A 26,143-nucleotide genomic window follows, 5' to 3' on the forward strand; every position below is an offset into this window, starting at 1 on the left:
AATGCTGTGTGAACAAATGTGAGCAGGATGGATAGCAGGACTGGTTAGAAAAGGCACGCAATGCCGAGGATCAGCTTCTAGAAGGCCGGAACGCCTCCCAAGACTTAGCTGTGCCCGCGCGCCCGCCAAGGCGGCCCTCGCCACCGCCCACCGAGCCTCTCCGAGGCGAACAGCTCCAAGCTTGTGCGCTCTCCTGCACCGCGTGGTTGTTTCCATAGCTACGGACGCGCACTGGTGAAGGGGCGGGGCCGGCGTGTGCGCGTCATTCCTAGCGCGACGCTCCGCCGCGCCTCCCGCCTTTCTCAGGCCCTCCGCGCGCACGGCGACCGCTCCACCTGCGCGCCTTCGCGCTCGCCGCCCGGCTCTATCCGGTTCTGCGCCGGCGCGGGGCCCGCTAGGACGCGCGGGGGATTGGTGCGGCGCACGCGCAGTGCGTGGCCCGCCGCTCCGCCGTCGCTCGCCCGCTGCCGTTGCCGCCTCCCTACCGGCAAGAGCGAGAAGGAGCAGCCGAGGGTCGCCGCTGCCGCAACCATGGGGGTAAGTGAGGCTGGAGAAGTAATGGGAAGTACACAGCTGCTCTTCATCCTCCGCGTCCTTATTGTTTCTTGAATCCCCCTCACGTGACCCTGACCCCCTCCAGCCTCACGTGACCCCCGACCCCCACTTGACCGGAGTCCCCTGTTGTAAGGGTCCCCGGGTTGAGCCTAGCCTAGGAATCCTCCTGGAGTCCCCTTCTCCCGCCCCCCTCCCGCCCCGCGCTCCGCGCCCCTTGCGCCCCTTCCTGCCTTTCTGACCTCCTGGTGTGCCTCCCCACTCCCGAACCCCGTTCCGTCTCTGTGGTTAGTCCCTTGCTCCTTGAGGTTACCCATCATCTGCCTGTCACGGTCCCAACGGTTTTCTGCAACCCGTACTTGTAGGAAACTGAGGCAGGAAGGCGAGTAGGCGCACGGCCAAGGTCACACTGACAATGGCTTGGGCGCTGGACCCCATCCCCCGTCTCCTTCGGAGCCCCAGTGCAATCTGCTTCCCGCTGCTCAAGCTTCAGCCCAGTCTGTTGCGCTATACTTTTGGGTAGTCGTTACCAGCTTCCTCCTGCTCCTGATAAAATATAGTCTTCTTCCCACAGAGGCCTGTCCGTTCAGCCCCTGACTGCAGGAAAGTGGGTCTCAGAGGTTTGATTGTTCTTAGTCACATCACTGCGGGTGACTTGGTGGAGGGGGGGTTGTGCTGATGAGCAGGGAGGATGGAGCCACTGGTGATGGCCCCAGGCAGGATGCATAGTAACCACCTGTTAAGCGTTGGCAGTAAAAAGATGCTTTTCCTTGTCCGTTCCTGGAATGGCAGATCTAGGACTGGGAAAAAGCAGTGTCTTGTGTTTGAGTTCACCCTCCTAAAAATGTAACTGGCCCTTCCTGAGCATGGCTTATTAGGGTTCGTGTGGGATTTGCAACACCTTTAGGGAGTCCTGACTTTGGAACCAGATGACTCAGTGACAGCCCCATCTTCATGGCTAGCAGCTTGACCCTGCCAGTGATGAGGCTTTTCTTAATTTTATTCTCATCTGTGTGAGGCACATGACCTCCCTCTTAGGATAGTGCTGAAGACTAAGCAAGGTAATGGATGTAAATAGCCCACTAGGTGCCGTAGAAGCAGTGGCTGCTACTTTGCTTGTGTTCTCAAACTCACTTTAAGGATCATAAGTGGATCGGTGCTGTTTTTTTTTTTTTTTGTTTTTTTGTTTTTTTTCGAGACAGGGTTTCTCTGTGGTTTTGGAGCCTGTCCTGGAACTAGCTCTTGTAGACCAGGCTGGTCTCGAACTCACAGAGATCCACCTGCCTCTGCCTCCCGAGTGCTGGGATTAAAGGCGTGCGCCACCACCGCCCGGCTGTTTTTATCTCATTGGGTTTGTCCTCAGTTAGTGACAGCTAACCTAGTTTTTTTTTTTTTTTTTTTCCCCACAAACAAATCAGCTTGTTAGAAGAAAATTAGTCTGTGTCAAAAAACTTTTTGGGGACCCATGTCAAAACAAACCTTGGGTGGGGATCTGGGTTATATAGATCCGTAGTAGAGTATATGCTTAGCATATGTAAGGCCCTGAGTTCAATCTCCAGTATCCAAAAAAAAAAACAAAAACTCCCAAAGCATTTGTCATAGTTCAGGCAGTTTACTGTTGTTTACCTAATATAAAGAAAATCGAGCTTAGAGACCTTGGCATATTTAGCTTAGATTTAATAAGTGATCCTAGGCCCCAGCTGTTGTTGAACAAGCTAAATGAAGTCCAGGTTTCTAGTATTACTCCGTAACTGCCCAGGACCAGCCATTGCAGACAGCCCTCAGCAAGGAGGGTAGCATGCCGCAGGTGCTCTAGTCCTCGTTGGGGCCCTGAAGTAGCAGGCCCAGATGTGCTGCTGGCTTTGCTGCTGGCTTTGCTTCCTTTGGGTCCCGCTCTGTTTGCTCTTCCTTTGGAGATGCTTCTCACAACAGCCCCCTTCAGAGTGTCTCCTGGCCTAGATGCAGAGACTTGAATTACCTTCACTGACTCCAAAGGGACTCTTCTTATGCTCATCAGGCCCCACCCTCACACCCTACTGCACGCTGGAAGTTGTAGTCCCCACCCATTCCAAGGAGGTAGTACCCTGCTTTACCCCAGGCTGAGTGAGAGGGGCAGCAAGTGAAACACCTCTTCAAGATTATTTTTTCCCCTTAGAGACAGGGTTTCTCTGTGTATCTTGGTTGTCTTGGTATGCACTCTGTAGACCAGGCTAACCTCAAATTCAGGTCCTCCTGCTTTTGTCTCCCGAGTGCTGGGATTAAAGATGTGTGCCACCACCACCCGCGTCTCCTATGTTCTTGTGTACTAGTTACTACTCATGGGGTTTGAGTTATACATTAGATCTCTCTCCCGTTGCCAAAACCAGCGGAATAGAAGCATTGACACTGAATCTAGATGATGTCACATCTCTTCTGGAAGCAGCCACTTGTGTTTTGTTTGTTTTTCCTATTTTTCTTTGTGATTCCTGGATCTCTTAGAACTGTAGAGTTACTGCTTTAACAGGAATACTGAAGGGAGATCAGATGTGCAGCTACCCATTGAAAGCAGTATTTACACAACATTAACATGAGCCACATGTGATATCATGGAAGGGACGAATACTTTACGGCTCAAGCCTAAATGTGAATCTTGGGTGTCCTGTTCGTGAGCACTGGATGCACACACTGGTGAGTAAAGTAGATCCGCCCCTGACTGGTTTTGCCTGGTGGAGCCCAGTCCAAGGCAGGTTTAAGACATCTCAGAACTTCCGGGCTCTATGGCTTGAGTTAGTCCCAGATGAGCTGTCCAACATGTCCTCTTTAGAAAAGCAGTGGCAGAGGGTGAGGGATCTTTAGCTATTCTGTAGAGTGCCTGCCTAGCATGCATGAAGCACTGGGTTGATCCCTAGCCATATAAACTGAATGAACTGACAGAAGCTGGTAATTCTAGCACTCAGGAAGTGGAGGTAGGAGGAACAGGAATTCAAGGTCAACCTTAGCTACATAGCAAGTTAGGGATCAATCTGGGCTATAGGAGATCTTGTCCCTATCCCCCCAACCTCCCCAAAAAATGCACCAAGCAGAGTGACCAACACTAGTGAATTTCTGTACACAGACCGTCTACAGCTGGAGATGTGTATAGCTCAGTGTAATACAGTTCCTTGCCATGCATGAAGTTGGGCAGTAGCACAGGTATAGCCAAAGAGAATTTCTATCCAATGCATAGTACCATTTTATTTCTATAGCAGCCCCGTTTTATGGTTGAGGAAACTGAGGTTTTGACAAATTGAGTAACTTGCCAAAAGGGTTTTAAGTAACAGGGCTAAAGTCACAGCTATTAAGTAAAAGAGCTGAGAATCAAATCCAGGTCTCTTGACTCAAAATCCCACACTCTTTTTATTATATAAAGCTCCCTTGGGAAAGACACTTAACCACAATGAGCTTTACTGTTCACTGTGCTTATTTCCCATTTTAATTAGCCAAGTTTTCCCTCGTCCCTGCAGGACAGCCTTCCCTCCACAAGGCTGCAGTGAAGCTAATTGGAACAGTGGGAGACCACTCTAACTGGTGCTTGCTGGGGTTGAGGGGGAGCCCCTGCCCGTGTGGCCTAGCCTGCTGCAGCCTGCCTCCACCCCTCTCTGTGCTGGCAGCCAAGTGCTTACGGGCTGTTTTCAGTATCTCAGTCTCCGTGGTGGCAGCCTTGGGCCTCAGTTTGGGGGTTGCTTGGCTCACCAACCTGCGTAACAAGTCTTCGGAACTGTGTTCAGAAATGTGACGCTGTGGAGGGAACCCAGGAATCATGCTTTTGGGGGCCTGACAGTCACGCTTGCCTTCCAGCACCTTTCCTCCCGCCCTGGCCTTTATTTGACAGTCCAACAATTTGACTGTCTGCTTGGCAGGCTGGAGAAGGGGGCTTCTATCTCCTGTGAAGGTGAAGCTGGGTTGTACCCCAGTCTCCCTGGAGATTCAAATGATCATTCAGGGGTGGTAGGTGGGGCGCAGCCTGGTCTGGTTGATGGGAAGCTCGTGCTCCTAATACTCCATGGGGACGCTGTGGAGACTTTGATCTGTCATTTTCCTTTCCCTGCTTCTGCCTTAGGGCTGAGGTCGGGTATGGGGCGGCACTGTGAAAACTGATTTCCAGGTAGGTAGGCATCAAGAAAGGAGTTGCTGAGTGGTTGCCTGAGAGCACTTGAGGCGTCCAGCTTTATCTCTGCAGGGTATGAGAAGGTCTTTGTTTGGTGACTGAGTGGCATTCTAGCTGCTTCTGCCCCTGGGAGACAGGCGACCTGCTGCACAAACACTGCATCTGTGGCTGACCCCTGAGGTTATCTTCATTTGGCCGCTTTGCTGCCTGGGGAGCTGTGCATGAGTCATACTCCCTTGAGCCTCAGTTTCGGTTTGTGTGTGTGTGTGTTTTTCTTCTTCTTCTTCTTTTTTTTTTTTTTTTTTTTTTTGAGACAGGCTTTTACTGTATAACAGCCCTAGCTGTCCTAGAACTCACTCTGTAGACCAGGCTGGCCTCAACTTACAGATCCACCTGCTTCTGCCTCCTGAGTGCTGGGATTAAAGGCGTGTGCCACCACTGCCCAGCGAGCCTCAGTTTCTTCATGTGTAAAGGTAATTGATGGTTTCCACTCTGAGCCTTGGCTCATGTATTCTGTGAAAGTGTTTTGTTACCCAATGTCAGTGTTGTCCCAGAGGAGAAATGAATGCTGAAAACCTATCTGGGAGAGGGGCCACTCTGTTCCCTTTTGTGTCTCTGTGAAGACAGCCTCAGGTTGCGGGTATGTAGCTAAATGTTAGATCACTGGCCTGGCACGCCAAAGGCCCTGAGTTCCATTCTCAGCACCACAGGGACAAAATCCTGCTCTGGTCTCTGTATGTGCCTTTCTTGGGGGAGGTTAGACATGGGAGCTAGCCTGGTTCCTGGCATAGTGCTTAGCAGTAGTAGATGCTGCTGGCATTTTGCCTGTCAGAAGAATCTTGTGGGTTCTGTGTGTAATTTTTTTTTAAATATTTATTTATTTATTTATTATGTATACAATATTCTGTCTGTGTATATGCCTGCAGGCCAGAAGAGGGCACCAGACCTCATTACAGATGGTTGTGAGCCACCATGTGGTTGCTGGGAATTGAACTCAGGACCTTTGGAAGAGCAGGCAATGCTCTTAACCTCTGAGCCATCTCTCCAGCCCTGTGTGTAATTCTTTTACCTTCTGGTTGCTGAGGCAGGAGTTAAGCAATGTTGTTCTTTAGAAATCCAGGCTGAGGTTATGCTTTGGAACTTACCCAGCTGTTTAGCAGCTGGTTTTCAATTCATGTAAATGTGGATTGTTCGGTGCTGTGTCCTAGGGCCAGGCAGTGCCACGGTCACATTGGCATTGATGCTCTTTGACCTTCCAGTGAGCTGTAGAGAGGTAGGACTGGAGTCAGGAGATACGGGCTGTCATTGAGCACCTTTCTGTAGCCATAGTCACGACAGCACCAGAGCATGAGGCTCTTTTGTTGTAGGATCTGGCAGGGAAAGAGGAACAAGCAGAACAAGCACCTTTGATGAGAAACTGGGGACATGGTTCACACCTATAATCCTAGACAGTTGAGTTAGAGGCCTGCCTGAGCTACAGTATTGAGACCACCCATTCCCCAGTAGAGGAGGTATTTTTGAGAGAGCCCCACATTAGTCTTCAGATAAGGTCTGGTCAAGATGCAGGTAGGGACAACTTGCCTTTGCCTGTCCACGCTGTCATGCCCCTGCAGCTTGGTCTTGCTGATGATGTGGCACCCCTGCCCTGAGGTGAACCCATGAGGCTCTCAGTCCAGCCTTGTCATCAACAGGTGCATGCTGTACCTGCCACTCGTTGGCCTTCACTGGGCAAAGCTTCTGGGAGTGGCTCTGTACTGTGTCGTGAAGCCAGTGTGCCTTGGCCTTCATGTGCATATGATCCTGATTCCATGGGACTGTGTCTCTCAGAGTCAGAAAACATAAAGGAACAGTGTCTGGGGCCACCTCAGATCCCAGAACGTTTCCCTAAGTGAGTGCTTCCTCTGTAGGAAAATGCACCATGCTGGGCCAGCAGGCTGCCCAATGGCCAGCACTCCCAGCATCACAGCTGGAGGAGTGCTCTTCCTCAAGAGCCCTGCCTCTCCTCCTTGACCTCAGGACCATGAGCGAACACTGTTCTTCACTGGGCCACACACTCAGGTTTCCTGTTGTAGGGCCAGGTGAATGGTACAAGGCCCCTTGGGTTCCTCTGAGGGTGCTAGTCACAGTCCTTCTAGTGGTGGTGTTTTCTTTGTTGCAGAGAAAGTCGAGCAAAGCCAAGGAGAAGAAGCAGAAGCGGTTGGAGGAGCGAGCGGCCATGGATGCTGTCTGTGCCAAAGTGGATGCTGCCAACAGGGTGACTCTCCTTTTCAATTCCTCCCTCAACTTCAGCTTTTTTTTTTTGACTTCTTGGCGCCACCCAGTGGCAGATCTGTGGCATCGTACCAGGCAGAGTTGGCTCAGGTGCAGAGGAAAGTGTTAAGAGGACTTCCTGATAGGGGAGATTTTCTGCTACTTTGCTTTTGGGTGAGGAAACCTCTCTCATGAGACATGGCACATGGTGTTCTTAACCCTTCCTTCTTTCAGAGGTTACTGCCTACCCATGAGTGCTGTAAACTCTGCTTTACCCAAGGCTTCAGCGGCCTGGCCCCTGGGGCTGAAGTCAGGAGCAGCAGCTGTGAATCAGCTCTTGGGCCTGGGAGCTTTCAGGCCGAGCCTAAGGGCTTGGCCTTGGTGGCCTTCCTGTCTCATGCTATATTTCACATTTTTTCCAGATTTTGTAAGGGTGTGGTGAGGGTTGTGTGCACGTGAGTGTGGGTGTCCATGGGGGTGGGCAGAGGCTTTAAAGTCCCCTGGAGCTGGTGTTATGGGAATTTGTAAGCCGTCCTATATGGGTGTTAGGGAATGAACTCAGGCCCTCTGGAAATGCAGTAAGTACTCTTAACCCCCGAGCCATCTCTCCAGCCCATTACGTCACTTTTTATTAATCTCCATCATGGTAAACAGCTGTGCTTCTGAACGGATACCCTTCAAGGCTGTGCTTTCCATCCGGGGTGATGGACAGGCTGTAGTTAGTTGGCAGTCTTGTTCCTGAAGTAGTCTCGCAGATCAGTCACCTCTTTCTTGGAATTCCTACACGGGGTCAGGCATTATGCCACAGGCCAGTCGTGTCCATTCTCTCCCACCACGTAAAGCTGACATGGTCCCACACCTTACCAGTGTCTTCGTTCATCTTTGTGTACTCTTTCTCTCCACAGCTTGGAGACCCTCTGGAGGCGTTCCCAGTCTTCAAGAAATATGACCGCAATGGGTGAGTTGTGCTGGCTTTCCTAATGATTGTCTCCTGGGGGTTCTTGGGCGGCCACTCCCCTAGAGTCTTGCATGTTTTTCTCCATTATGAAAAAGCAACAACTGGCTGGTGCTTCCTATTGATACAGTTTCCCAGTTAAGGTGATGCAGGAGTTGGTAGGTGTACAAAGACTGTGTATGATTGAGGTTGCATAACTAATAACTGATAGCCTGTCCCAGTCCCCCCCAGACAGGGTTTCTCTGTAGCTTTGGAGCCTGTCCTGGAACTAGCTCTTGTAGACCAGGCTGGCCTCAAAACTCACAGAGAGGCCGGGCGGTGGTGGCACACGCCTTTAATCCCAGCACTCGGGAGGCAGAGGCAGGCGGATCTCTGTGAGTTCGAGACCAGCCTGGTCTACAAGAGCTAGTTCCAGGACAGGCTCCAAAACTACAGAGAAACCCTGTCTCGAAAAACAAAAAACAAAAAAACAAAAAACAAAACAAAAAAAAAAAAAACCTTACAGAGATCCACCTGCCTCTGCCTCCCAAGTGCTGGGATTAAAGGTGTGCGCCACCACCGCCCAGCAACAGGATATTATCAGTTTTTGAGTTTTCCTGGCACTGAGAATTGAACCCATAGCCTTAAGTGTCCTAGATGACCACTCTGTGCAGGAGCCACATTCCCAGTCCTCTGATTGCCCTTTTTAGGACTTATAATTTTCTGTGTTCAAAGAATCAGATAAAGCCAGGCTGTGATGGTGCACGCCCTTAATCCCAGCACTTGGGAGACAGAGGCAGGCAGATCTCTGAGTTTGAGGCCAGCCTGGTCTACAAGAGCTAGTTCCAGGACAGCCAGAGCTACACAGAGAAACCCTGTCTCGAAAAACCAACAAAAAAAGAATATGATGAAACCTGGAAACTTGTTGGCCCACTGTTGCATTTTATGATTAGAAAATTGAGGCTCAGAAAGTTCAAATGTTTGAATGACGTTTTGGAGTATGCCCTTCCATCTGAAGGAGCTTTTCATTCCCAATTAAGTGTTGTTGTTTTTTTGTTGTTTTTGTTTTTTTCCTGGAGTATACATAGTATATCTTGCCTTAGTTTTATAATCAGAAATGGGTCTAAAAACTTGGTTTAGAGAGACAAAAGGATCGTGAGTTTTTGACCAGCCTAGGCTTAGAGTAAGACACTGTCTCAGACCAAAGAGCAAAAGGGAAGAAAGGAAAAGGAAAAAGATTGGGGTCTAATGGTTTCTTCTTTAGGAGTTAGAAGGGTTAGGTCCAAAGCTCTGGTCAGTGGAGCCTGTTGAACGTAATTAGGCTGTTGGTGACTGCTGTCCCAGCTGACACGCAGGTCTAGGTTGCAGGCCTTTCCCCTCTGTCTTCCTGAGTGATGTTTTTGTATTGTTTTGGCTTGCTTCAGGAAAGTCAAAGGTTACAGTTTCTCTATGATGGTGAAGAATGGCTGGACTTTGCATTATGCTCCTGGAATAAGCCACCCATACACCTTAAGCCTTGGTTTCTTACCTGTCAAATAGGATGATGCTAGAAACTTAAATGATGTTCTGAGAAGATGAGCAAATACCCAGGTAGAAAGTGGACAAGAAGGAGAAGGACTGCTGTGTAGATTCCAAAGGCCTGTGACTTTTTTAAAAAATATTTTATTTATTATGTATACAATATTCTGTCTGTGTGTATGCCTACAGGCCAGAAGAGGGCACCAGACCTCATTACAGATGGTTGTGAGCCACGATGTGGTTGCTGGGAATTGAACTCAGGACCTTTGGAAGAACAGGCAATGCCCTTAACCTCTGAGCCATTTCTCCAGCCCCTGCTGTGACTTTTTTTTTTTTAAATATTTATTTATCTATTATGTATACAATATTCTGTCCGTGTGTATGTCTGCAGGCCAGAAGAGGGCACCAGACCTCATTACAGATGGTTGTGAGCCACCATGTGGTTGCTGGGAATTGAACTCAGGACCTTTGGAAGAGCAGGCAATGCTCTTAACCACTGAGCCATCTCTCCAGCCCCCCTGCTGTGACTTTTTATAACTATGTGGTGACATGGAATCAATTCACTTACTCTTACATCTTCCCATCTGGGATCTGACATATGACAGTTCTTGTAGCAGCTTTGTTATTCCATTTCTGGGACGTTGTTGCATGGTTTAGGGATCTCTTCTGTGATTCTTCTCTTAGTGTTTTCATGTGCCATGTTTCTCTTGACTTCCAAAAATCGATCTCTTCTGAAGCAGACCACACCAGCAGGCTTTAGTGCTTTGCTTTTCATATGGTTCCTGTAGCTCTGATCCTCCTTCAGCATGCCTGCAACAGCACTTGAGAAGCTGATGCAGGGGGCTTTCCATGAGTTTGAGGGTTGCATACTGATTCTAGGCTAGCCTGAGCTTTATGGAGAAGACCAAAAGAATAAAGGAATGCAGATTACTGTAGGCTGGACTTTGGGTATTTTCTAGCTAACAGGTATAGAGCTGGATTTGAATGGTTCTAACGTGTTGGTTCTTTTTGTTATTGTTGTTTGTTTTTCAAGACACAGTTTCTCTATAGCTTTAGAGCCTGTTCTGGAACTAGCTCTTGTAGACCAGGTTGGTCTTGAACTCACAGAGATTCCCCCTGCCTCTGCCCCTCCCCAGTGTTAAAGGCATGTGCTACCACCGCACAGCGATATGGGAATTCTTTTATTTATTTATTTATTTTTTGGTTTTTCGAGACAGGGTTTCTCTGTAGCTTTGGAGCCTGTCCTGGAGCTAGCTCTTATAGACTAGGCTGGCCTCGAACTCACAGAGATCCACCTGCCTCTGCCTCCCCAGTGGCTGGGATTAAAGGCATGTGCCACCACCGCCCAGCCTGATGTGGGAATTTTTAAAGGTTTAATTTTAGGCGGGAGTCCATGTCACTTTAGTAGTTGGAAGGCTGAAACAACTCATGAGTCCAAGGTTAGTCAGAGGTACATAGTAAGACCCTGTGTCCAAAATAAAAATAAAAAACTAGCTGGGGGTGATGGCGCCTTCCTTTAATCTGGGTACTCAGGAGACAGAGACAAGCTGATCGCTTGATTTTGAGGCCAGCCTGGTATACATAGTAAGTTCCAGGACAGCCAGAGCTACACAGAGAAACCATTTCCAAACAAACAAAAAGGCTGGTGAGATAGTTCTGTAGGTAGTTCTGTAGGTAGCACAGGCATGACGTCTGTGCTTCATCTCCAGGCAGCCATGATAGAAGAAGAAACCTGTCTCCCAAGACTGCCCTCTGACCTGTGTGAGTCTTCACTCATATGCAACACACCGCACGCGCACACACACACCTTTTTTTGTGTATTTCGAGTCAGGGTCTCACTGTATAGCCTTAGCTGGCCTGGAACTATCTTACTGTGTAGACCAGGCTGATTTTGAACTGTCTCTGCCTCCCGAGTGCTGGGACTAAAGGTGTGTCCCACCATACTCAGTGTAGAATAATTAAACAGTAAGTATTGGGTTCATTTTATTTATTTATTTATTTATTTAAATTTTTTTTATTTTTTGTTTTTTTCGAGACAGGGTTTCTCTGTAGCTTTGGTGCCTGTCCCGGAACTAGCTCTTGTAGACCAGGCTGGCCTCGAACTCACAGAGATCCACCTGCCTCTGCCTCCCGAGTGCTGGGATTAAAGGCATGTGCCACCACCGCCCGGCTCGATTGGTTTCATTTTAAATTGTGTGTATGCAAGTGTCCTGAGATCAGGTGCATCCGATTGACTCGAGCTCCAGTTACAAGCCAGTGAACGGCCTGATGTGAGTGCTGGGTGCCAAACTCAGTTCACTGGAAGAGCAGCAAGTGGGTTTTTTTGTTTGTTTGTTTGTTTTCCATTCCCCAAAACAGGGTTTTTCTGTAGCTTTTTTGGAGCCTGTCCGGGAACTAACTCTTGTAGACCAGGCTGGCCTCAAACTCAAAGAAATTCATGTGCCTCTGCCTCCTGAGTGCTGGAATTAAAGACGTGCGCCACCACTGCCTGGCGCAAATGATCTTTAACAGCAGGCCGTTACTCCAGCCACTCCCCCCCATTTTTTTTTCCTTAAAATCTTGAGTTTTCAGACTGGTTCCTTTCAATCTTATTGGAATGAAGGACCTTAATGCCTATAGTAGTGGTTTTTATCCCGTTCCACATGTCAGTCCCCATTGGGTATCACAAGGAAGAGGCAGGTAGGACTGCACTGGGGGAGAGGTATCGAGCTGTAGTCTTTTTGAAAGCCCAGGTCACCCAGCTGTTCTGCAGGGATGGCAGTTAGCTAAAGCCCTGGTCCTATGAGCCTGGTGAGAGGAGGAGCAGCGGTGCAGTTAGCCGGACAGGTGCTTACAAACAGCCGGGGAGTAGAGTGTTTCTGGTAAGTACTAGAAGCTGCAGAGACTGGGCGGGTAGGGGAGAGAGAAGCAGCCAAGGAGAGCAGCTGACAGAGCAAGCCTGATAAAGACTGTCCAGGTGAGGCGGGAACTAGGCCTGTGATGACTTGTTAGTCCTGCCTCTGGAGAATTGGGCTTTTCCTGGAGGGTGCCTGAGAGTGGCATGCCTCCCTGGCAGACATCAAAGGAGGAACAGCAGTTCCTGGTGAGAACCCTGGCCCCGATGTCTCCCTGTCCGCTTCTCAGGTTGAATATCTCCATTGAATGTAAGCGAGTGTCTGGATTGGAGCCAGCTACTGTGGACTGGGCCTTTGACCTCACCAAAACCAATATGCAGACAATGTAAGCATGGCCTCACTGAGGGCAGCCCTGCACCCCAGTGGCTTTCTTCCAAGGTCCCCTGTCCTGATTGCCCCAACTCCTCAGGTATGAGCAAAGTGAATGGGGCTGGAAGGACCGAGAGAAACGGGAGGAAATGACTGATGACCGAGCCTGGTACCTCATTGCTTGGGAAAACAATTCCATCCCAGTTGCCTTTTCTCACTTCCGGTTTGATGTGGAGTGCGGGGATGAAGTCCTGTACTGGTAGGAACTGAGGCTTAACTTGGGTAGAGAGGGAGGAGACCAGGTGGTAGACCCACCGAGCCTCTCTGGGTCTGGACAGCAGGCTCCTCTGGAGCGGGATCCTCTCCTTGGCACTGTCCTGTGCACGCCTCTGCTTTCTTTGTTAGCTACGAGGTGCAGTTGGAGAGCAAGGTGCGGCGGAAAGGCCTGGGGAAGTTCCTCATTCAGATCCTGCAGCTCATGGCCAACAGGTAAGGGCTGCCGCACAGCTGTGGGGTAAGAGCTGCATCAAGGGGACCACTGAGGAGGAAAAATGTATCTAGACCCGTCAGAAAGCTGGCCTGCTTTATTACACCTCTAGGTTAGAGGGCAGGTGGGACAGATCCCTGACACTGGGGCACTCTGGCCAACCTGCAGTGGTGGGAGGGACTCGGTGCCAAGGGGGCCAAGACCTCTGCAGGCTGGAGGAGGGACTGGAGGACTCCTTTTGGGGCAAAATGTAAGGAAGAGAGAGGAGGCCTGACCTTAGTCTCTGTTCTGTATTGATTGATGCATTGATTGATTCGCTTTGTTGTTGTCTGGGACAGGGTTTTATCTGGGTAGCCCTGGCTTCACGGATCTCACTCTGTAGTCCAGGCTGGCCTGAAACTCAGAGAGCCACTTGCCTCTGCCTCCCAAGTGCTGGGATTAAAGGCTTACACTAACGCTGAGTGACAGCTTGTTTTTTACTTTTATGAGTGTATGGGTGTTTTTTCCTGTGTGTTTGTATATGCATCATGTTTGTACTTGGTACCTTTTGAAGGCCCAAAGAGGGCATCAGATTCCTTGGACCTAGGGTTAAAGATGGCTATGCACCACTGTGTCAGGGCTAAAGATTAAACCCCAGGTCTTGCCGGGCGATGGTGGCGCACGCCTTTAATCCCAATACTCGGGAGGCAGAGGCAGGCGGATCTCTGTGAGTTTGAGACCAGCCTGGTCTACAGAGCTAGTTCCAGGACAGGCTCCAAAGCCACAGAGAAACCCTGTCTCGAAAAAACCAAAACCAAACAAACAACAAAAAAAAAAAAAACTCCGGTCTTCTGCAAGAGCAACCAGTGTTCCTAACCTCTGAGACATTTCTCCAAACCTTATGTTTTTGTTTTTGTTTTTGTTTTGTTTTGTTTTGTTTTGTTTTAAAACAAGATATGTCTTGGGGCTAAAGAGATAGCTCAGCTGTTAAGAGCACTGGCTGCTCTTCCAGAGGTCCTGAGTTCAATTCCCGGCAACCATATGGTGGTTTATAACCATCTCTAGTGGGATCTGATGCCCTCTTCCGGCATAAAGGCATACATACGGATAGACCACTCTTAGGTTAAAAAATAAAATGTGTGTGTATTTAGTTTTTTTTTTATTTTACATATTTTTATGTGTATGTGCATGCCTGCCATGTGAGTACTGTGCCTGGAGAAGCCAGAGGGTGTGGGATACTCTAGATCTTGAATTGCAGGTAGGTAGGTGTGAGCCATCCTGTGGCTGGGAAATGAACTCCAGTCCTCCGGAAGAACAGAAGTGTTCTTTCTTCACTGCTGAGCCATTTCTCTAGACCCTTGATTCAGTTTCTAAAAGGTGTTCTCTGCTCCCTTCCAGCACACAGATGAAGAAAGTGATGCTAACTGTCTTTAAACACAACCATGGCGCCTATCAGTTCTTCCGAGAGGCACTTCAGTAAGGAGCGCGGCTCTGGCGTGGTCCTTCTGGGTGGTTAGGGTGCTCCCTCTGCTGGTCCCAGGTGCCTGCTTGTCTTCATGCTGATCCTGTCAGTGATCTGTGGGATTTGGGGTTTGTGAGATGGTGTGCCAGTGCCCTCTGACTTGGTCCCTTTGCCTCATTCCAAGGGTCTCAGAACTGCTGCAGAAATTCTCGGCTCATGTGCAAAACCAGCTGCCAGCTCTTTCCTCCTGTCTGTCTTGTAGGTTTGAAATCGATGACTCTTCCCCCAGCATGTCTGGTTGCTGTGGGGAGGACTGTTCTTACGAGATCCTGAGCCGGAGGACCAAGTTTGGGGATAGTCAGCATTCCCACACAGGTGGGCACTGTGGTGGCTGCTGTCACTGAACTCCCAGAACCATTTGCAAGTGAAGTCACTCTCCTTAGGCCTGTCCTCTTCCCTGGTCTTAAGCTACTTGCCAGGTACCCCCAGAACTGTGGGTGCCTTAGCCCTGCATAAGCCAGGCATACCCTGAGAGCACAGAATCCTGGGGAGCAGTGACCCCAGCTGCCTTTCCACTCTCTCCTGGAAAAGCAGAGTGCCAGGAGGGGCCACAGGGAGAGGGTGCTGTGAGAAGGATGACAGGTTGGCCACTGAGCCCATCCTTGTACAGTGGCTGCCTCCTTGCTTAGCTCTTGGGACCCTAAAATGGAAGGTTCCCACTTGTCTACAGCTGAATTCCTGACAGGGCCCCACACCATGCCCCGTATGGACAGATGGAATGTTTATCCCCACCTTTGTGAAAGACCTGGAGTCTGCTGGTTCCCAGGAAGGATTGGATGCAGATCTGGGCACACAACTGCCCTTGGACATTTTTACTCTGGGGACCAAGTGCTCTCCTGGAGACCATGTAGCTCTTTGATGTCAAGATGCAGGGGTTTGTGCTGTGTTCTTATAGATCCACAGGGTGGAATCTCAGGACCAGCCAAAGCCAACTTCAGGAGGAGATTGTGTCTCCATCACGGTCAGTAAGGCAGAGAAGGCCAGGAAGAGCTGCCAGTCTCTTAGGTGTTTGCCCTAGGGATGCAGCATCTCTGGGCCTTTGAATTTTGCTGCATTTCTCATGATCTTGACTCAGTCCCGCCTGTTCACACACCTCTCTCTTCAGCCCAGATACCTCTGTTCTTAATCTCAAGAGAAGTAACAGCAGGGAACCCCTCTTCTTCCCCAGAAGGACCCTTCCTTCCTGGTATAGTTGATACCGTTTTCTCCTACTCTTGGTGCTGATTGCTCTCTGAAGGTGGGTTACACCCCCATCCTCCCTGTCTGAGGAGCCCCAGCCAGCAGCAGGCCTCTTTGCCTGTTCTCCCCAGCCCCGTCCCTCACTGCCTCAATGAGGCACTTGTGCCACTGTCCTGGCCCACTGGGATACTCAGGAATGCCTTTCAGTGGCTTACCACTGCTTTCTGTCATTGCTGTAATCGTACAGTGGCAGGCTAGGGCCAGGAGAAGGCCTTCCTCTTCAGAGGATGAAGAGAATGTAGGCTTAGAACTTGAACTCATCCTGATCTCTGGGTTATGTTTTTCCAAGGAAGCAAAACCAAATCTTCACCTAGGAAAACACACTTGCCGCTTCCCCATTGCCATCCCTGAGTTTTGCCTTGAGGCATGGCAAAGAATTTGCCTTTGTGCAGTTGCTCTGAGACCCTTCCTGACCTCAGAGTCTGCTCAGCTCACCCCCTGCCTGACTCTGTCTGTCTTGGCGGGTCTTCCCAGAGCAGTCACCTCTCACTCATATCCTTGCTTGCATGGTAGCCTGGGCATGGAGGGTCCTTTTTTGCCATGGTCTGTACTCTGTGAGCACCCTGTGTTGTTCTTAGGCCTGTCAGCCTTGCCTTGGAGAGGGCCTTGGAGCTTTACACTGGAATAGGTCTACCTTTGCCTGGCCTACTAGCTTCTGGGGACTATCCCCTGGTGAGAGTTGAAGCTGCCCAGATGGGATGGTAGGCTCCTTCCAAGAATCAGGAAACAGGAACATGCTTGGAAGAGTTACTCCCTGATCCTCATCTGTCTTAGATCATGAATTTTTGATGCCTCACACTTAGGGGGACCAAAAGGAACCCCCAGTATAAATCCCATGTGTGGTGAGTGTCTTGTCTCCAGTCACTGGACACCTGGCACCAGGGTGCTTGTGGTGCTGAGTGCCTGCCCTGCTCCTCACCCTCTGCAGACCACATCTCAAAGGGGACCCTTCAGGATCTCTCACTGGACCAGAGGGATGCTGGCCAAGACCAGCAGATCTGTGGGTGTTAAGTCCAATGGTTTATCAGGCTTACATCATCTTCCACCCTTATGATTTCAAGAAACAGAAGGTCTAGCCTGCTGTACCAGGCTCTTTTGTTTTTTGTTTGGGACGTGTTAAAATGTTTTAAAAAGGTTTTTGTTTTAGTGAGCCTGTCCCATTTCAGGTTATTTTTGTTGCTGTTAAATGTGTGTGGTTCTTTTTAACTCTCTGGAGGGTTTTTTGTTTTTTAGAGGAAAGTTGGAAGATAAGTTTCTTGTTTTATGTATTTTTTTCCTAGCAGCTTCTTATCACTGGAATCAAAGAGGGAAAATGTCTCCTTTTGTATCAGTTTTATTTGTATGTCATTAATAAAAGACACTTTGTTCAGATGCTGTGTGCCATGAGCAGTGGGTTTTATGCATTGCTTTTGGGAGGCACATGGACTGTGCTGGCCCCACCCCCTTTCTGAGAAGGAAGCCATGGGTAAATGGAGTCTAAGTGTACATATTTGTGCCATTTCCCAGAAGTTGTGGGGTGAGGTCAGGGATGTTCAGAATGCTGGCTGCTTGGCATCCTGGAGCAGGCCCTGAGCCAGGCTCTGACTGGGCATCAACACCCAGCCATGAATTCAGTCCCCTGTGTAAGAGGAAGGGTGAGCTTTGTCCCTGTGTTTGCTACAATACTCAAGAGTAGTCCTCATCAAAGTCTTCAGCGAGGATTCTGAAGTCTCTTCACAGAGAAAGAGGCCCAAAGGAAGGGTTAGCCCCGCCAGATCTCTGCAGCATGTCTGGGAGAATTTAGAGCTGCTTCCCTAGGCTGGGCTCCTGCCTGGCAGAGGCTCAGAGGCAGGAAGTGGTCCTGGGAACTGGAGTTCAGAACTTCTTGTGGACTGAGGAGGGACTGTCTTCACCATACTCTTGGTCAGGTGTAGTGGTAGGTGAAGGACAAGTCACTGAGGTCCCTGGCAGGTGAGGATACTGGGTACACCTGGACACACCAGGGGAAGGATACGGCAGGGTTCCGTCCACAATGAAGAGAACCGTGGTGCCAGCCCTGTGGTTCCTCTCAAAGCTGGGAGCATTGTTCCATATGAGGATGTGGATTTGATCACCATTACAGGCCTGAAGGGGTTAATTGTCGGTCTCCTGAGTCCAAGTCCCAGATGGCTACACCAGCATCTTGAGGCTTTTGGATCCCAGGGTGCCAGGCCAGACAGCTGTGCCTGCAGGGGCAGAAGCAGACGCAGTTGGCTCCCCTGCACTTATACCTCGTTGATAGCCGTGTCCAGCCACTTCAGGATTCCTGGTGACAGCTGTGCCCCAGGAAGACCAAACACCTCCAGGACCCTGAGTCGCTGCCTCCCCTCCCCCCTTTGTCTGCTCAGGTTCCTAGACCAGCTCTTTTCTAACAGTAAGCCAAGCCCTGCCCTCCACCTCCTGGGTTTGGCCAGGATATATTAGGTATATCCTGAAACCATCCTGGTGTCTCCTGCTGTCACCAGCTATGGAGTCAGTTTCCTGTGGATGTAGGAAGGCCCAATTTCCCTCACCCTCAATGAGAGTCACAGAGTCTAAAGACAAGACCAGTGCAGGCCCTTTCCGCCAGCCTCCTGTGGGTGTGTGCCATTCAACATGCCAAGGAGAGTCCGAGCTAAGAGAAGACTGGAGAGTCAGAGTTCTAAGTCAGGTGCTTGGGGAGGTGCCTGAGGGCAGGAACAGTAAAGGCACTTTTCCGTGACACTGGCCTCAGCATCTCCTGGGCCCAAGCCTTTCATAAACAAGTAAAGGACACCTGGTGGCTGGGTGGTGGTGCACGCCCTTAATCCCAGCACTCGGGAGGCAGAGGCAGGCAGATCTGTGACTTTGAGGCCAGCCTGGTCTACAAGAGCTAGTTCCAGGACAGACACCAAAGCATCACAGAGAAACTGTGTCTCAAAAAAAAACAAAAAACAAAAAACAAAACAAAACAGAAAAAGAAGAAAGGACATCTGTTGTTTTACCAGACTGTCCAGTGGTATCTTGAGCCAGCCGAATCTGCCTCTCGTCATTCTGGTCAATATCAGACATGGAAACCATAAAGCATATATCAGAGCTAGGGACCAGCTCCCCTGCCCATCCTCAAGGCCTGGCATTTCTTCTTAGTGTCCTGTATAGGGAAGAGGGAGCCGTAGAAACAACTAGGGCCCTTTAACCTAAAGCAGGATCTCAGTTGGGCCTTTTAGCCCTTAGCACAGTGGGAGGCCCACAGTCAGCTGGGGGGCAGTCATAGGTGAGGAATAGTGCTCCTTATTCTTGAAGGTGGCACAAGGTGCGGAGTACTAGCGGATGTGATGGCGTAAGTGAGAGTTGAGAAGTTTGAATACTCGGAATACTTGGTTCCCAGTTGGTGGTGCTGTTTGGGTACATTTAGGAGGTGTGACCGTGTTGGAGGAGTGTGTCATAGAGGGCAGGCACAGGCACCATTTCCACTGCTGACTTGTTTTTGTTTTTCGAGACCGGGTTTCTCTGTGGTTTTGGAGCCTGTCCTGGAACTCCCTCTGTAGATCAGGCTGGTCTCGAACTCACAGAGACCCACCTGCCTCTGCCTCCCAAGTGTTGGGATTAAAGGTGTGCATCACCACCGCCCAGTGCCTGGCTCTCTTTGTGTTTGGGGATCAAGACGTAAGCTCTCAATTTCTTGCTCCAGCCACCATGTCTGCTGCCTGCCACCTCTACCCCACCATCATGGCTTTTAACCCTCTGGAACAGTAAACCCAAATAAGCTCAATCTTAAATTACTTTGGTCATGGTGTTTTAGCACAGCTAGAGGGATCTCTTTAGCTGGACATGGTTCATGTCTATAATCTCAGCACTCAGGAAGGCTGAAGCAGGAAGACTACCACAAGTCTGAGACCAGCCTTGGCTACACAGTGAGCCCCAGGCCAGTCAGGGCTGCAAGAGTGAGATGCTGTATTAAACAAATAAAACAATAACCAACAATGAAAAGGCCTAATGTGTATAATTCCAGCAGTTGGGTGGCTTGGGCAGAAGGATTGCTGGAAACTGGATACCAGCTTAGTTCACATAGCAAACATCAGGCCAGCCGGGCCCACACAAGAACTTGACTCAAAAGCAAACAAAAAAAGCAGCCAGGTGTGGTGGTGTACACCTTCAATCTCAGGGATGCAGAAACAGATCTTTGAGTTCAAGGCCAGCCTGGTCTACAAAATGAGATCCAGGATGTCTAGGGCTGTTAACACATAGAAACTCTGTCTCAAAAAACAAAACAAAAACAAAAAAACTAAAACAAAAGAGACACCCATCCTAAGGCCCTATTTGGTTGGAAACGATATAGTCAAGGATGACCCTGAATCTGGTTCTCCTGATTCTGCCTTCCAAAAGCAGGGATTACAGGGCTGGGCCACCAGATCTGTATAGAGCTGGGGAAGAGAATCCAGGGCCTTTTTGTACATGCTACACAATTATTCGTCTGACTTAAGCTGTAGCCCCAGCTCGTCTTCAATCAATGGTAAAATTATATGTATATTCAAGATTATTATCAGTATTAATTGATACAGGCTCTCACTATGTAGCTCTTCCTGGTCACTGCAGACTTAGAGATCCACCTGACTCTGCCTTCTAAGTGCTGGGATTAAAGGTATGCACCACCACACCAGGCAAGGGTATTTTTAATTCTTATTTTGAGATAGGCTCTCATGCTGGGATGGCTCCAGGCCCTTCTCATGGCTGTGCTCACACCTAGATGTTATTCCCTTACTTCCTAGAACCCAGTAAGTCCAAGAAGCCAACAGCAATGTCCTTACCCCGTCCTCTTCCCTAGTGATAGCAGCTCCGTGTCCCTTAGAGATGGGGTTGAGGAATTTAGAATTATCTGTCCTAGACTGTTTGCCAGGGCCCAGGGAAAAAGAAAGGCAGGGGTGGCTAGTAACTGAGGATGTACCAAAACCAGGCTAATTTAGGACCAGGGAACACATCCAGAAGACACATAAGACACAGCTTGCCCTCCCAGACACCCTGGCCCATTGTCACTTTTCCTTCACTTCCCCTCCACCTCATCCAAGGAGTTGAGGTTCTTTTTAAAGCTATTTCCCTATCTCTCCCCGGTGCTCCCATCCCTTTCAACAGTCTTTGGTGCTATTGACCCTGAATGTAAAATGAACTTGTGAAGTTGGGTTGGTTGGTGGTAGATGCCTATAAACCCAGCATCCAGGAGGTTGAGGCAGGGAGAGTACCAGTGTGAAGGTAGCCTGGGTCACAGAGCCAGGTCCTGCCTCAGCACATCAGACAACAAACAAGCAAACAAATAAACAAAATCCCTGCTCTCTAGGGCTGGGGTTGTACTTCACTTGATCAAATGTTTGCCTAATGTGCACAAGCCCCTGGGTTTGATCCTCAGTACTGCAAAAACTGGGCACGCTTGTATAGGCATGTAATCCCAATAGTCAGGAGAGGGTGGCAGGAAAATCAGAAGTTCAGGGTCATCGGTAAGACCTAGGGGTTAAAGCCAAGGACACATAAGACCCTGTTTAAACAGACAGAGCCCTCTGAAGCTCTAGAGACTCCTTCCTTTGCAGCGGCTGGTGTGCAGTTCAAAGTGCGGCCTCGGGGTACAGACCTGCCCTGGAATCCTGCCTGGCAGCCTCTTGGCCGCACAGTTTGAGCAGCCTGTTTCCCTATTTGTGAGACATCTCAGGAACACTGGCAGCTCCCTTCATGGCACTGTGAGGAAGACAGTTGAAAGTGTGCGGCTGGGGCCTGGCTCTGAGGCTCGCCCTGCTCCCTTTTCTGCTTTGCCTTTTACCTACTTGAATACAATACATTCTTTCAGTGTCTGAGAATTGTCAGGCCATTAGGAGACAGACAGTGTGGGTAGCCAGACAGCCTTTGCCCTCAGGTATCCGCCTAGGCTTAGGATAGAGGTCCATCCTGTGACTGACTAGTGTTACCATAGCTGCTGCAGGATGTGGAGGATGCAAAGGTGTGGAGTGGTCAGAAGGTGTCCTGAGGCATTCAAAGACACTGCCAAACAGAAGGCAGTTTTTTGTTTGTTTGTTTATTTATTTTTGATACAAGCTCTACATAAACCTGGTTGTCCTGGAACTCACTATGTAGACCAGGCTGATCTTGAACTTCTAGAGATCCACCTGCCTCTGCCTCCTGAGTGCTGAGATTAAAGGTGTGCATCACCATGACCTGTAATATATGGCAGTTTTATTTTCACCATAGCATTAAAAGTTTTCTTGTTGTGGGCTGGAGAGATGACTCAGCAGTTAACAGCACTAGCTGATCAGAGGACCCAGGTTCAATTCCCAGCACCCAATGGCAGCTCACAACTGTATGCAACTCCAGTTCCGGAGGCTCTGACACTCTCACACAGACATTCATGCAGACAAAACACATTAAATAAGAATAAACAAATCCTTTTTAAAAAGCTCTCTTGGACTGGGGAGATGACTCAACGGTTAAGGGCACTGGCTGTTAAGAAGATGGTCTAGGTAGAATAAAGAGTAAAAAGACCAAAGCCTGGTGGGGCAGGAACAAAACATCCAGGATCTGGGACTTGTCTGGAAAGCAAAGAGGAACCACTTGGTCAGTGGTGTGTCTAGTAAAGCAAGAAGGAAGAAGGGAGGGAAAGGGACAGAGAGAAAGAATAAGGCAGTGGTGAGCTAGATGGACAAAGAGAGGAAGCTGACCTGCCATGGTGGCACATACCTGTAATGGCAACATTTGGGAGGTAGGAGAAAAACTAGAAGTTCAAGGTCATCCTCAACTACAAAGTGAATTCCAGGACAGCCGGGACTGTTTCACAGAGAAACCCTGTCTGGAAAACAAAACAACAAATCTCCCCCAACAGACACAAAAGGAGCGAAACAAAAATTAAGAATAGTTGAGAGTTACATGGAAACTAGTTTTTATTTAAATATTTATTTATTATGTATACAATATTCTGTCTGTGTGTATGCCTGCTGGCCAGAAGAGGGCACCAGACCTCATTACAGATGGTTGTGAGCCACCATGTGGTTGCTGGGAATTGAACTCAGGACCTTTGGAAGAGCAGGCACTGCTCTTAACCTCTGAGCCATCTCTCCAGCCCCTGGAAGCTAGTTTCTGAGAGCGTTAATAGTAATTGAGGAGTCTCCTGGCTGGAGTGGTTCAGTTCCCAGCACCACACATGACTGCTCACTGTCGCTCGCCTGTAACGTCAGTTCCAGAGGACCCACCATCCTCTTCTGGCTTCTGTGCACGTGGTGCACAGATGTACATGCAAACAAAAACTTATACAAAAATATAACGTGCCGGGCGATGGTGGCGCACGCCTTTAATCCCAGCACTCGGGAGGCAGAGGTAGGCGGATCTCTGTGAGTTCGAGACCAACCTGGTCTAGAGAGCTAGTTCCAGGACAGGCTCCAAAGCCACAGAGAAACCCTGTCTCGAAAAACCAAAAAAAAAAAATAAAAATAAAAATAAAAAAAAAAATAACGTGTTGAGGAGGGAGGGGGACTTGAGAGGGGGAGGGAAATGGGAGGCGGTGGCGGGGAAGAGACAGAAATCTTTAATAAATAAATAAATTAAAAAAAATATATATAACGTGTGTGTGGTGTGTGTGCGTTAAGAGACAGGGTTTCTCTGTGTAGCCCTGGCTGTCCAGGAACTCACTCTGTAGACCTGGCTGGCCTGGAGCTCAGAGATGCTTCTGTCTTTGCCTCCCGTGTGCCACCACCGCTTGGCTATTAACAGTGTTTTTAAACGCAGAGGCGACCAGTTGGGAGGCTCCTCTCAGCACCGTCTCATGCCCTGCGGAGAGAGGATGCTAAACAGCTACCTGAATGGGGGGAGGAGTCAAGAATTCAGTTAGGCTTCTTGCTTGTGTGATTGGGTGGCTCTAGACGTCACTCTCGAAGATGGTGGAGGTGGGACAGAAGGTGTATCATTTCTCCTCCCATCGGGGTAGGATGGCGTCGATTGGCTGCTTCGAGGAGCGCGCCAAAAACAACCCAGGCGGGCGAGGGACTGTCGTGACGTCATTTCCGAAATATTTCCGGGCTGCCGCGTCCGTCAACTTCAGCGCCGGAACTTCCGGCTGGTGTGACCATTTTGACTTCCTGACCTTGGTCTCCCGCTGGTCCTCGTCTTTGGTCGGCGCGCCATCATGTCTGTCCTGACGCCACTGCTGCTGAGAGGCCTGACCGGCTCGGCCCGGCGGCTCATGGTGCCGCGTGCTCAGGTCCACTCGAAGCCGCCGCGGGAGCAAATCGGGGTCGTGGTGAGCGGGACCGACAGGGTGCTGGGGGCGGCTTGCAGCCCTTGCTCGGGCCTGGCTGCAGGGCGTGGATGGGATAAGTTGCTCTGATGCTCTAAAGCCCTAGGTCTTTCTCTCCCCAAGTCCTTGGATCTCAGGTCAGCCCGTCAGCCCCTGCTTTGTTGTTTACTCGCTGCTCAGCCTCTCCAAACCGGTTTACCTTTCCAGTTTTTGGTGGGAAATGCCTGATGACTGACAGGCAGCGACGGTAATGGTTGTTGCCGCTATTTTTTTTTTTTAACTAAGAAATATAGAAGTCCCATTTTGTCTTTGGAATTCTCAGAAATGAAGGATAGCTATGTGGACAATTTTCACTTTTTAAACTTTTCTTTTTTTAAATTGAGGCAGGGTCTCATGTAGCCCAGGATGGCTTCAAATTTGTAGCCATATTTGATCTTGAACTGATAATCCCGTCTGCACCTGTTTAGTGCTGGGATTGCAGGCGCGTGCCATCGCATTTGGTTTTATGTGGTGCAGGCGATCAAACCCCAGCTTTGTTAGAAGCTACACCTCTGCCCAGGCCCTCCTCTTTTTTATTTTATTTTATTTTTTTATTTTAAGCTTTCCTGTTTTTAGTGAGAGCGGGTCCTGAATCCAGGCAGCTGGGCACTGAATTAGGAGTAGAGGCAAAGTGTTGCCACTGAGGAAACTGACAATCAAGTCATGCCTGCCTGTAGTCCCCACTACTGGGGTGGTTGAGGCAGGAAGACCAAGCTCAGGAATTCAGGCCAGTTTGGGCAACATAATGAGACGTGTTTGGTGCATGATTACAGGAAGACTTAAGCGTGGGTCCTGGCAGCCAGGTAACAAGCCAGGTGTTTGTAACTCCAGCTCCAAGAGATCTGACACCTTCTTCCCCTGACCTTTGGAAAAGCACAGGAGCACACACCACACAGATGCAGCTAAAACAAATCTTTAAAAGTAACAAAAACCAGGTAGGCAGTGGTGCATGCCTTCAGTCCCAGCATCCATGAGGCAGATGCAGGCGGTCTACTAAGTGAGTTCCAGGACAGCCAGAGCTACATAGAGAAACCCTGTCTCGAAACAACAATAACTAAAAAAAGAAAGAAAGAAAATACACAAAAAAACAAGGGCCTGGGGAAACGGCTTATTTTGTACAATACTTGCCCCACAAGCATAAGGATTTGAGTTTGGACACCCAGCCACCAACTAGTCTTTAACTTCAGCGTTGAAGGGGGCAGAGGCAGGGAACTCCCTGGAGCCCACTGCTTAGATTGTCTACCCAGTCACTGAGCTCCTGGTTCACTGAGAGTCTATCTCCACGCCTAGGGAGTGCCTACAGAATCCGTGCCCTGAGGCATCCTTCTTTCTTGTGCTCTGTGTAGGATGTCACCGTTGGGCTCACTTCCTGCTTCGTCTGTTGCCTCCTGCCTGCGGGCTGGGTCCTGTCACATCTGGAGAGCTACAAGAAGCGGGAGTGAGGGGAGCTTCCCCTGTGACTAGACCACCCTTGCCAGCCCATCTTGATCATGTTTCCTGCATTCCTGGCTGGCCTTCCCTGGGATCATGCCATTCAATTCCAGTCACCTCTTCTGCAATCATGACCTCTCGATGTTTCCATGGTGACAACTGGGACCACATATATTGCTGCTGCATGGTGGGGTCCCCCTTGTAACAATAAAGTCTGTTTAAACCTTGCCCCAGAAGTACATCGTGCCCTCCTGCTCTGGGCTCCTGCCTGCACAAGAATCGAGGATGGTGTTGGATTGGGGCTTATGGGGGGGACACCTGGCTGGGCAGGTCCCAGTGCTGTCTGAGGTTTCTTAGGTGTGTGTCAGCTGTACTTTACTTATTTAGATAGTTCTCGGCTTCTGGAAAACGCCTGTTATTGAGTGCTCCACCTTGCTGCTCATCCCTTCCAGTTTCCTTGCCTGTGGCAAGTTCATTGGCTCCCTGTAAGTGCTGTCTGTATGCAGAGGACTCCACTTTTAAGGCCAGCTGTAGTGTGATGTTTTATCAAGCGTCTTTGCTGGCTTGGGTGTCCATGTGCAGTACCTTGCAGGTAGTGGGTATGGTGGAGCCCAAGGGGTT

At 49.6% G+C, this 26,143-nt stretch overlaps 2 protein-coding genes across 4 annotated transcripts; both read left to right on the plus strand.

The window, feature by feature from the left end:
- Nucleotides 1–318: 318 nt before the first annotated feature.
- Naa40 (N-alpha-acetyltransferase 40, NatD catalytic subunit) lies at nt 319–23,947 on the plus strand. 3 transcript variants are annotated; one of them, XM_041661589.1, is made up of 9 exons: nt 319–537; nt 6,837–6,932; nt 7,834–7,886; nt 12,504–12,599; nt 12,684–12,842; nt 12,989–13,072; nt 14,448–14,525; nt 14,774–14,886; nt 23,744–23,947. In XM_041661589.1, exons 1-9 carry the CDS (start codon nt 532–534, stop codon nt 23,809–23,811), a joined length of 753 nt encoding a protein of 250 aa, XP_041517523.1. In that variant the 5' UTR covers nt 319–531; the 3' UTR covers nt 23,812–23,947. The 3 variants fall into 3 exon arrangements, with proteins under 3 accessions (XP_041517523.1, XP_041517522.1, XP_041517524.1); XM_041661588.1 differs by lacking the exon at nt 23,744–23,947 and adding an exon at nt 15,242–17,181; XM_041661590.1 differs by lacking the exon at nt 23,744–23,947 and having other exon boundaries at nt 14,774–15,382.
- LOC121454314 (cytochrome c oxidase subunit 8A, mitochondrial) lies at nt 23,865–25,750 on the plus strand. The gene is made up of 2 exons (XM_041661591.1): nt 23,865–24,055; nt 25,438–25,750. The coding sequence occupies exons 1-2, from the start codon at nt 23,942–23,944 to the stop codon at nt 25,531–25,533; spliced, it is 210 nt and encodes a 69-aa protein (XP_041517525.1). The 5' UTR covers nt 23,865–23,941; the 3' UTR covers nt 25,534–25,750.
- The last annotated feature ends 393 nt before the right edge of the window (nt 25,751–26,143 follow it).

Source organism: Microtus oregoni, unplaced genomic scaffold, assembly GCF_018167655.1.
Source record: "Microtus oregoni isolate MIOR12 unplaced genomic scaffold, Mior012 000012F_ref0000307, whole genome shotgun sequence".
NCBI classification, from domain to species: Eukaryota; Metazoa; Chordata; class Mammalia; order Rodentia; family Cricetidae; genus Microtus; species Microtus oregoni.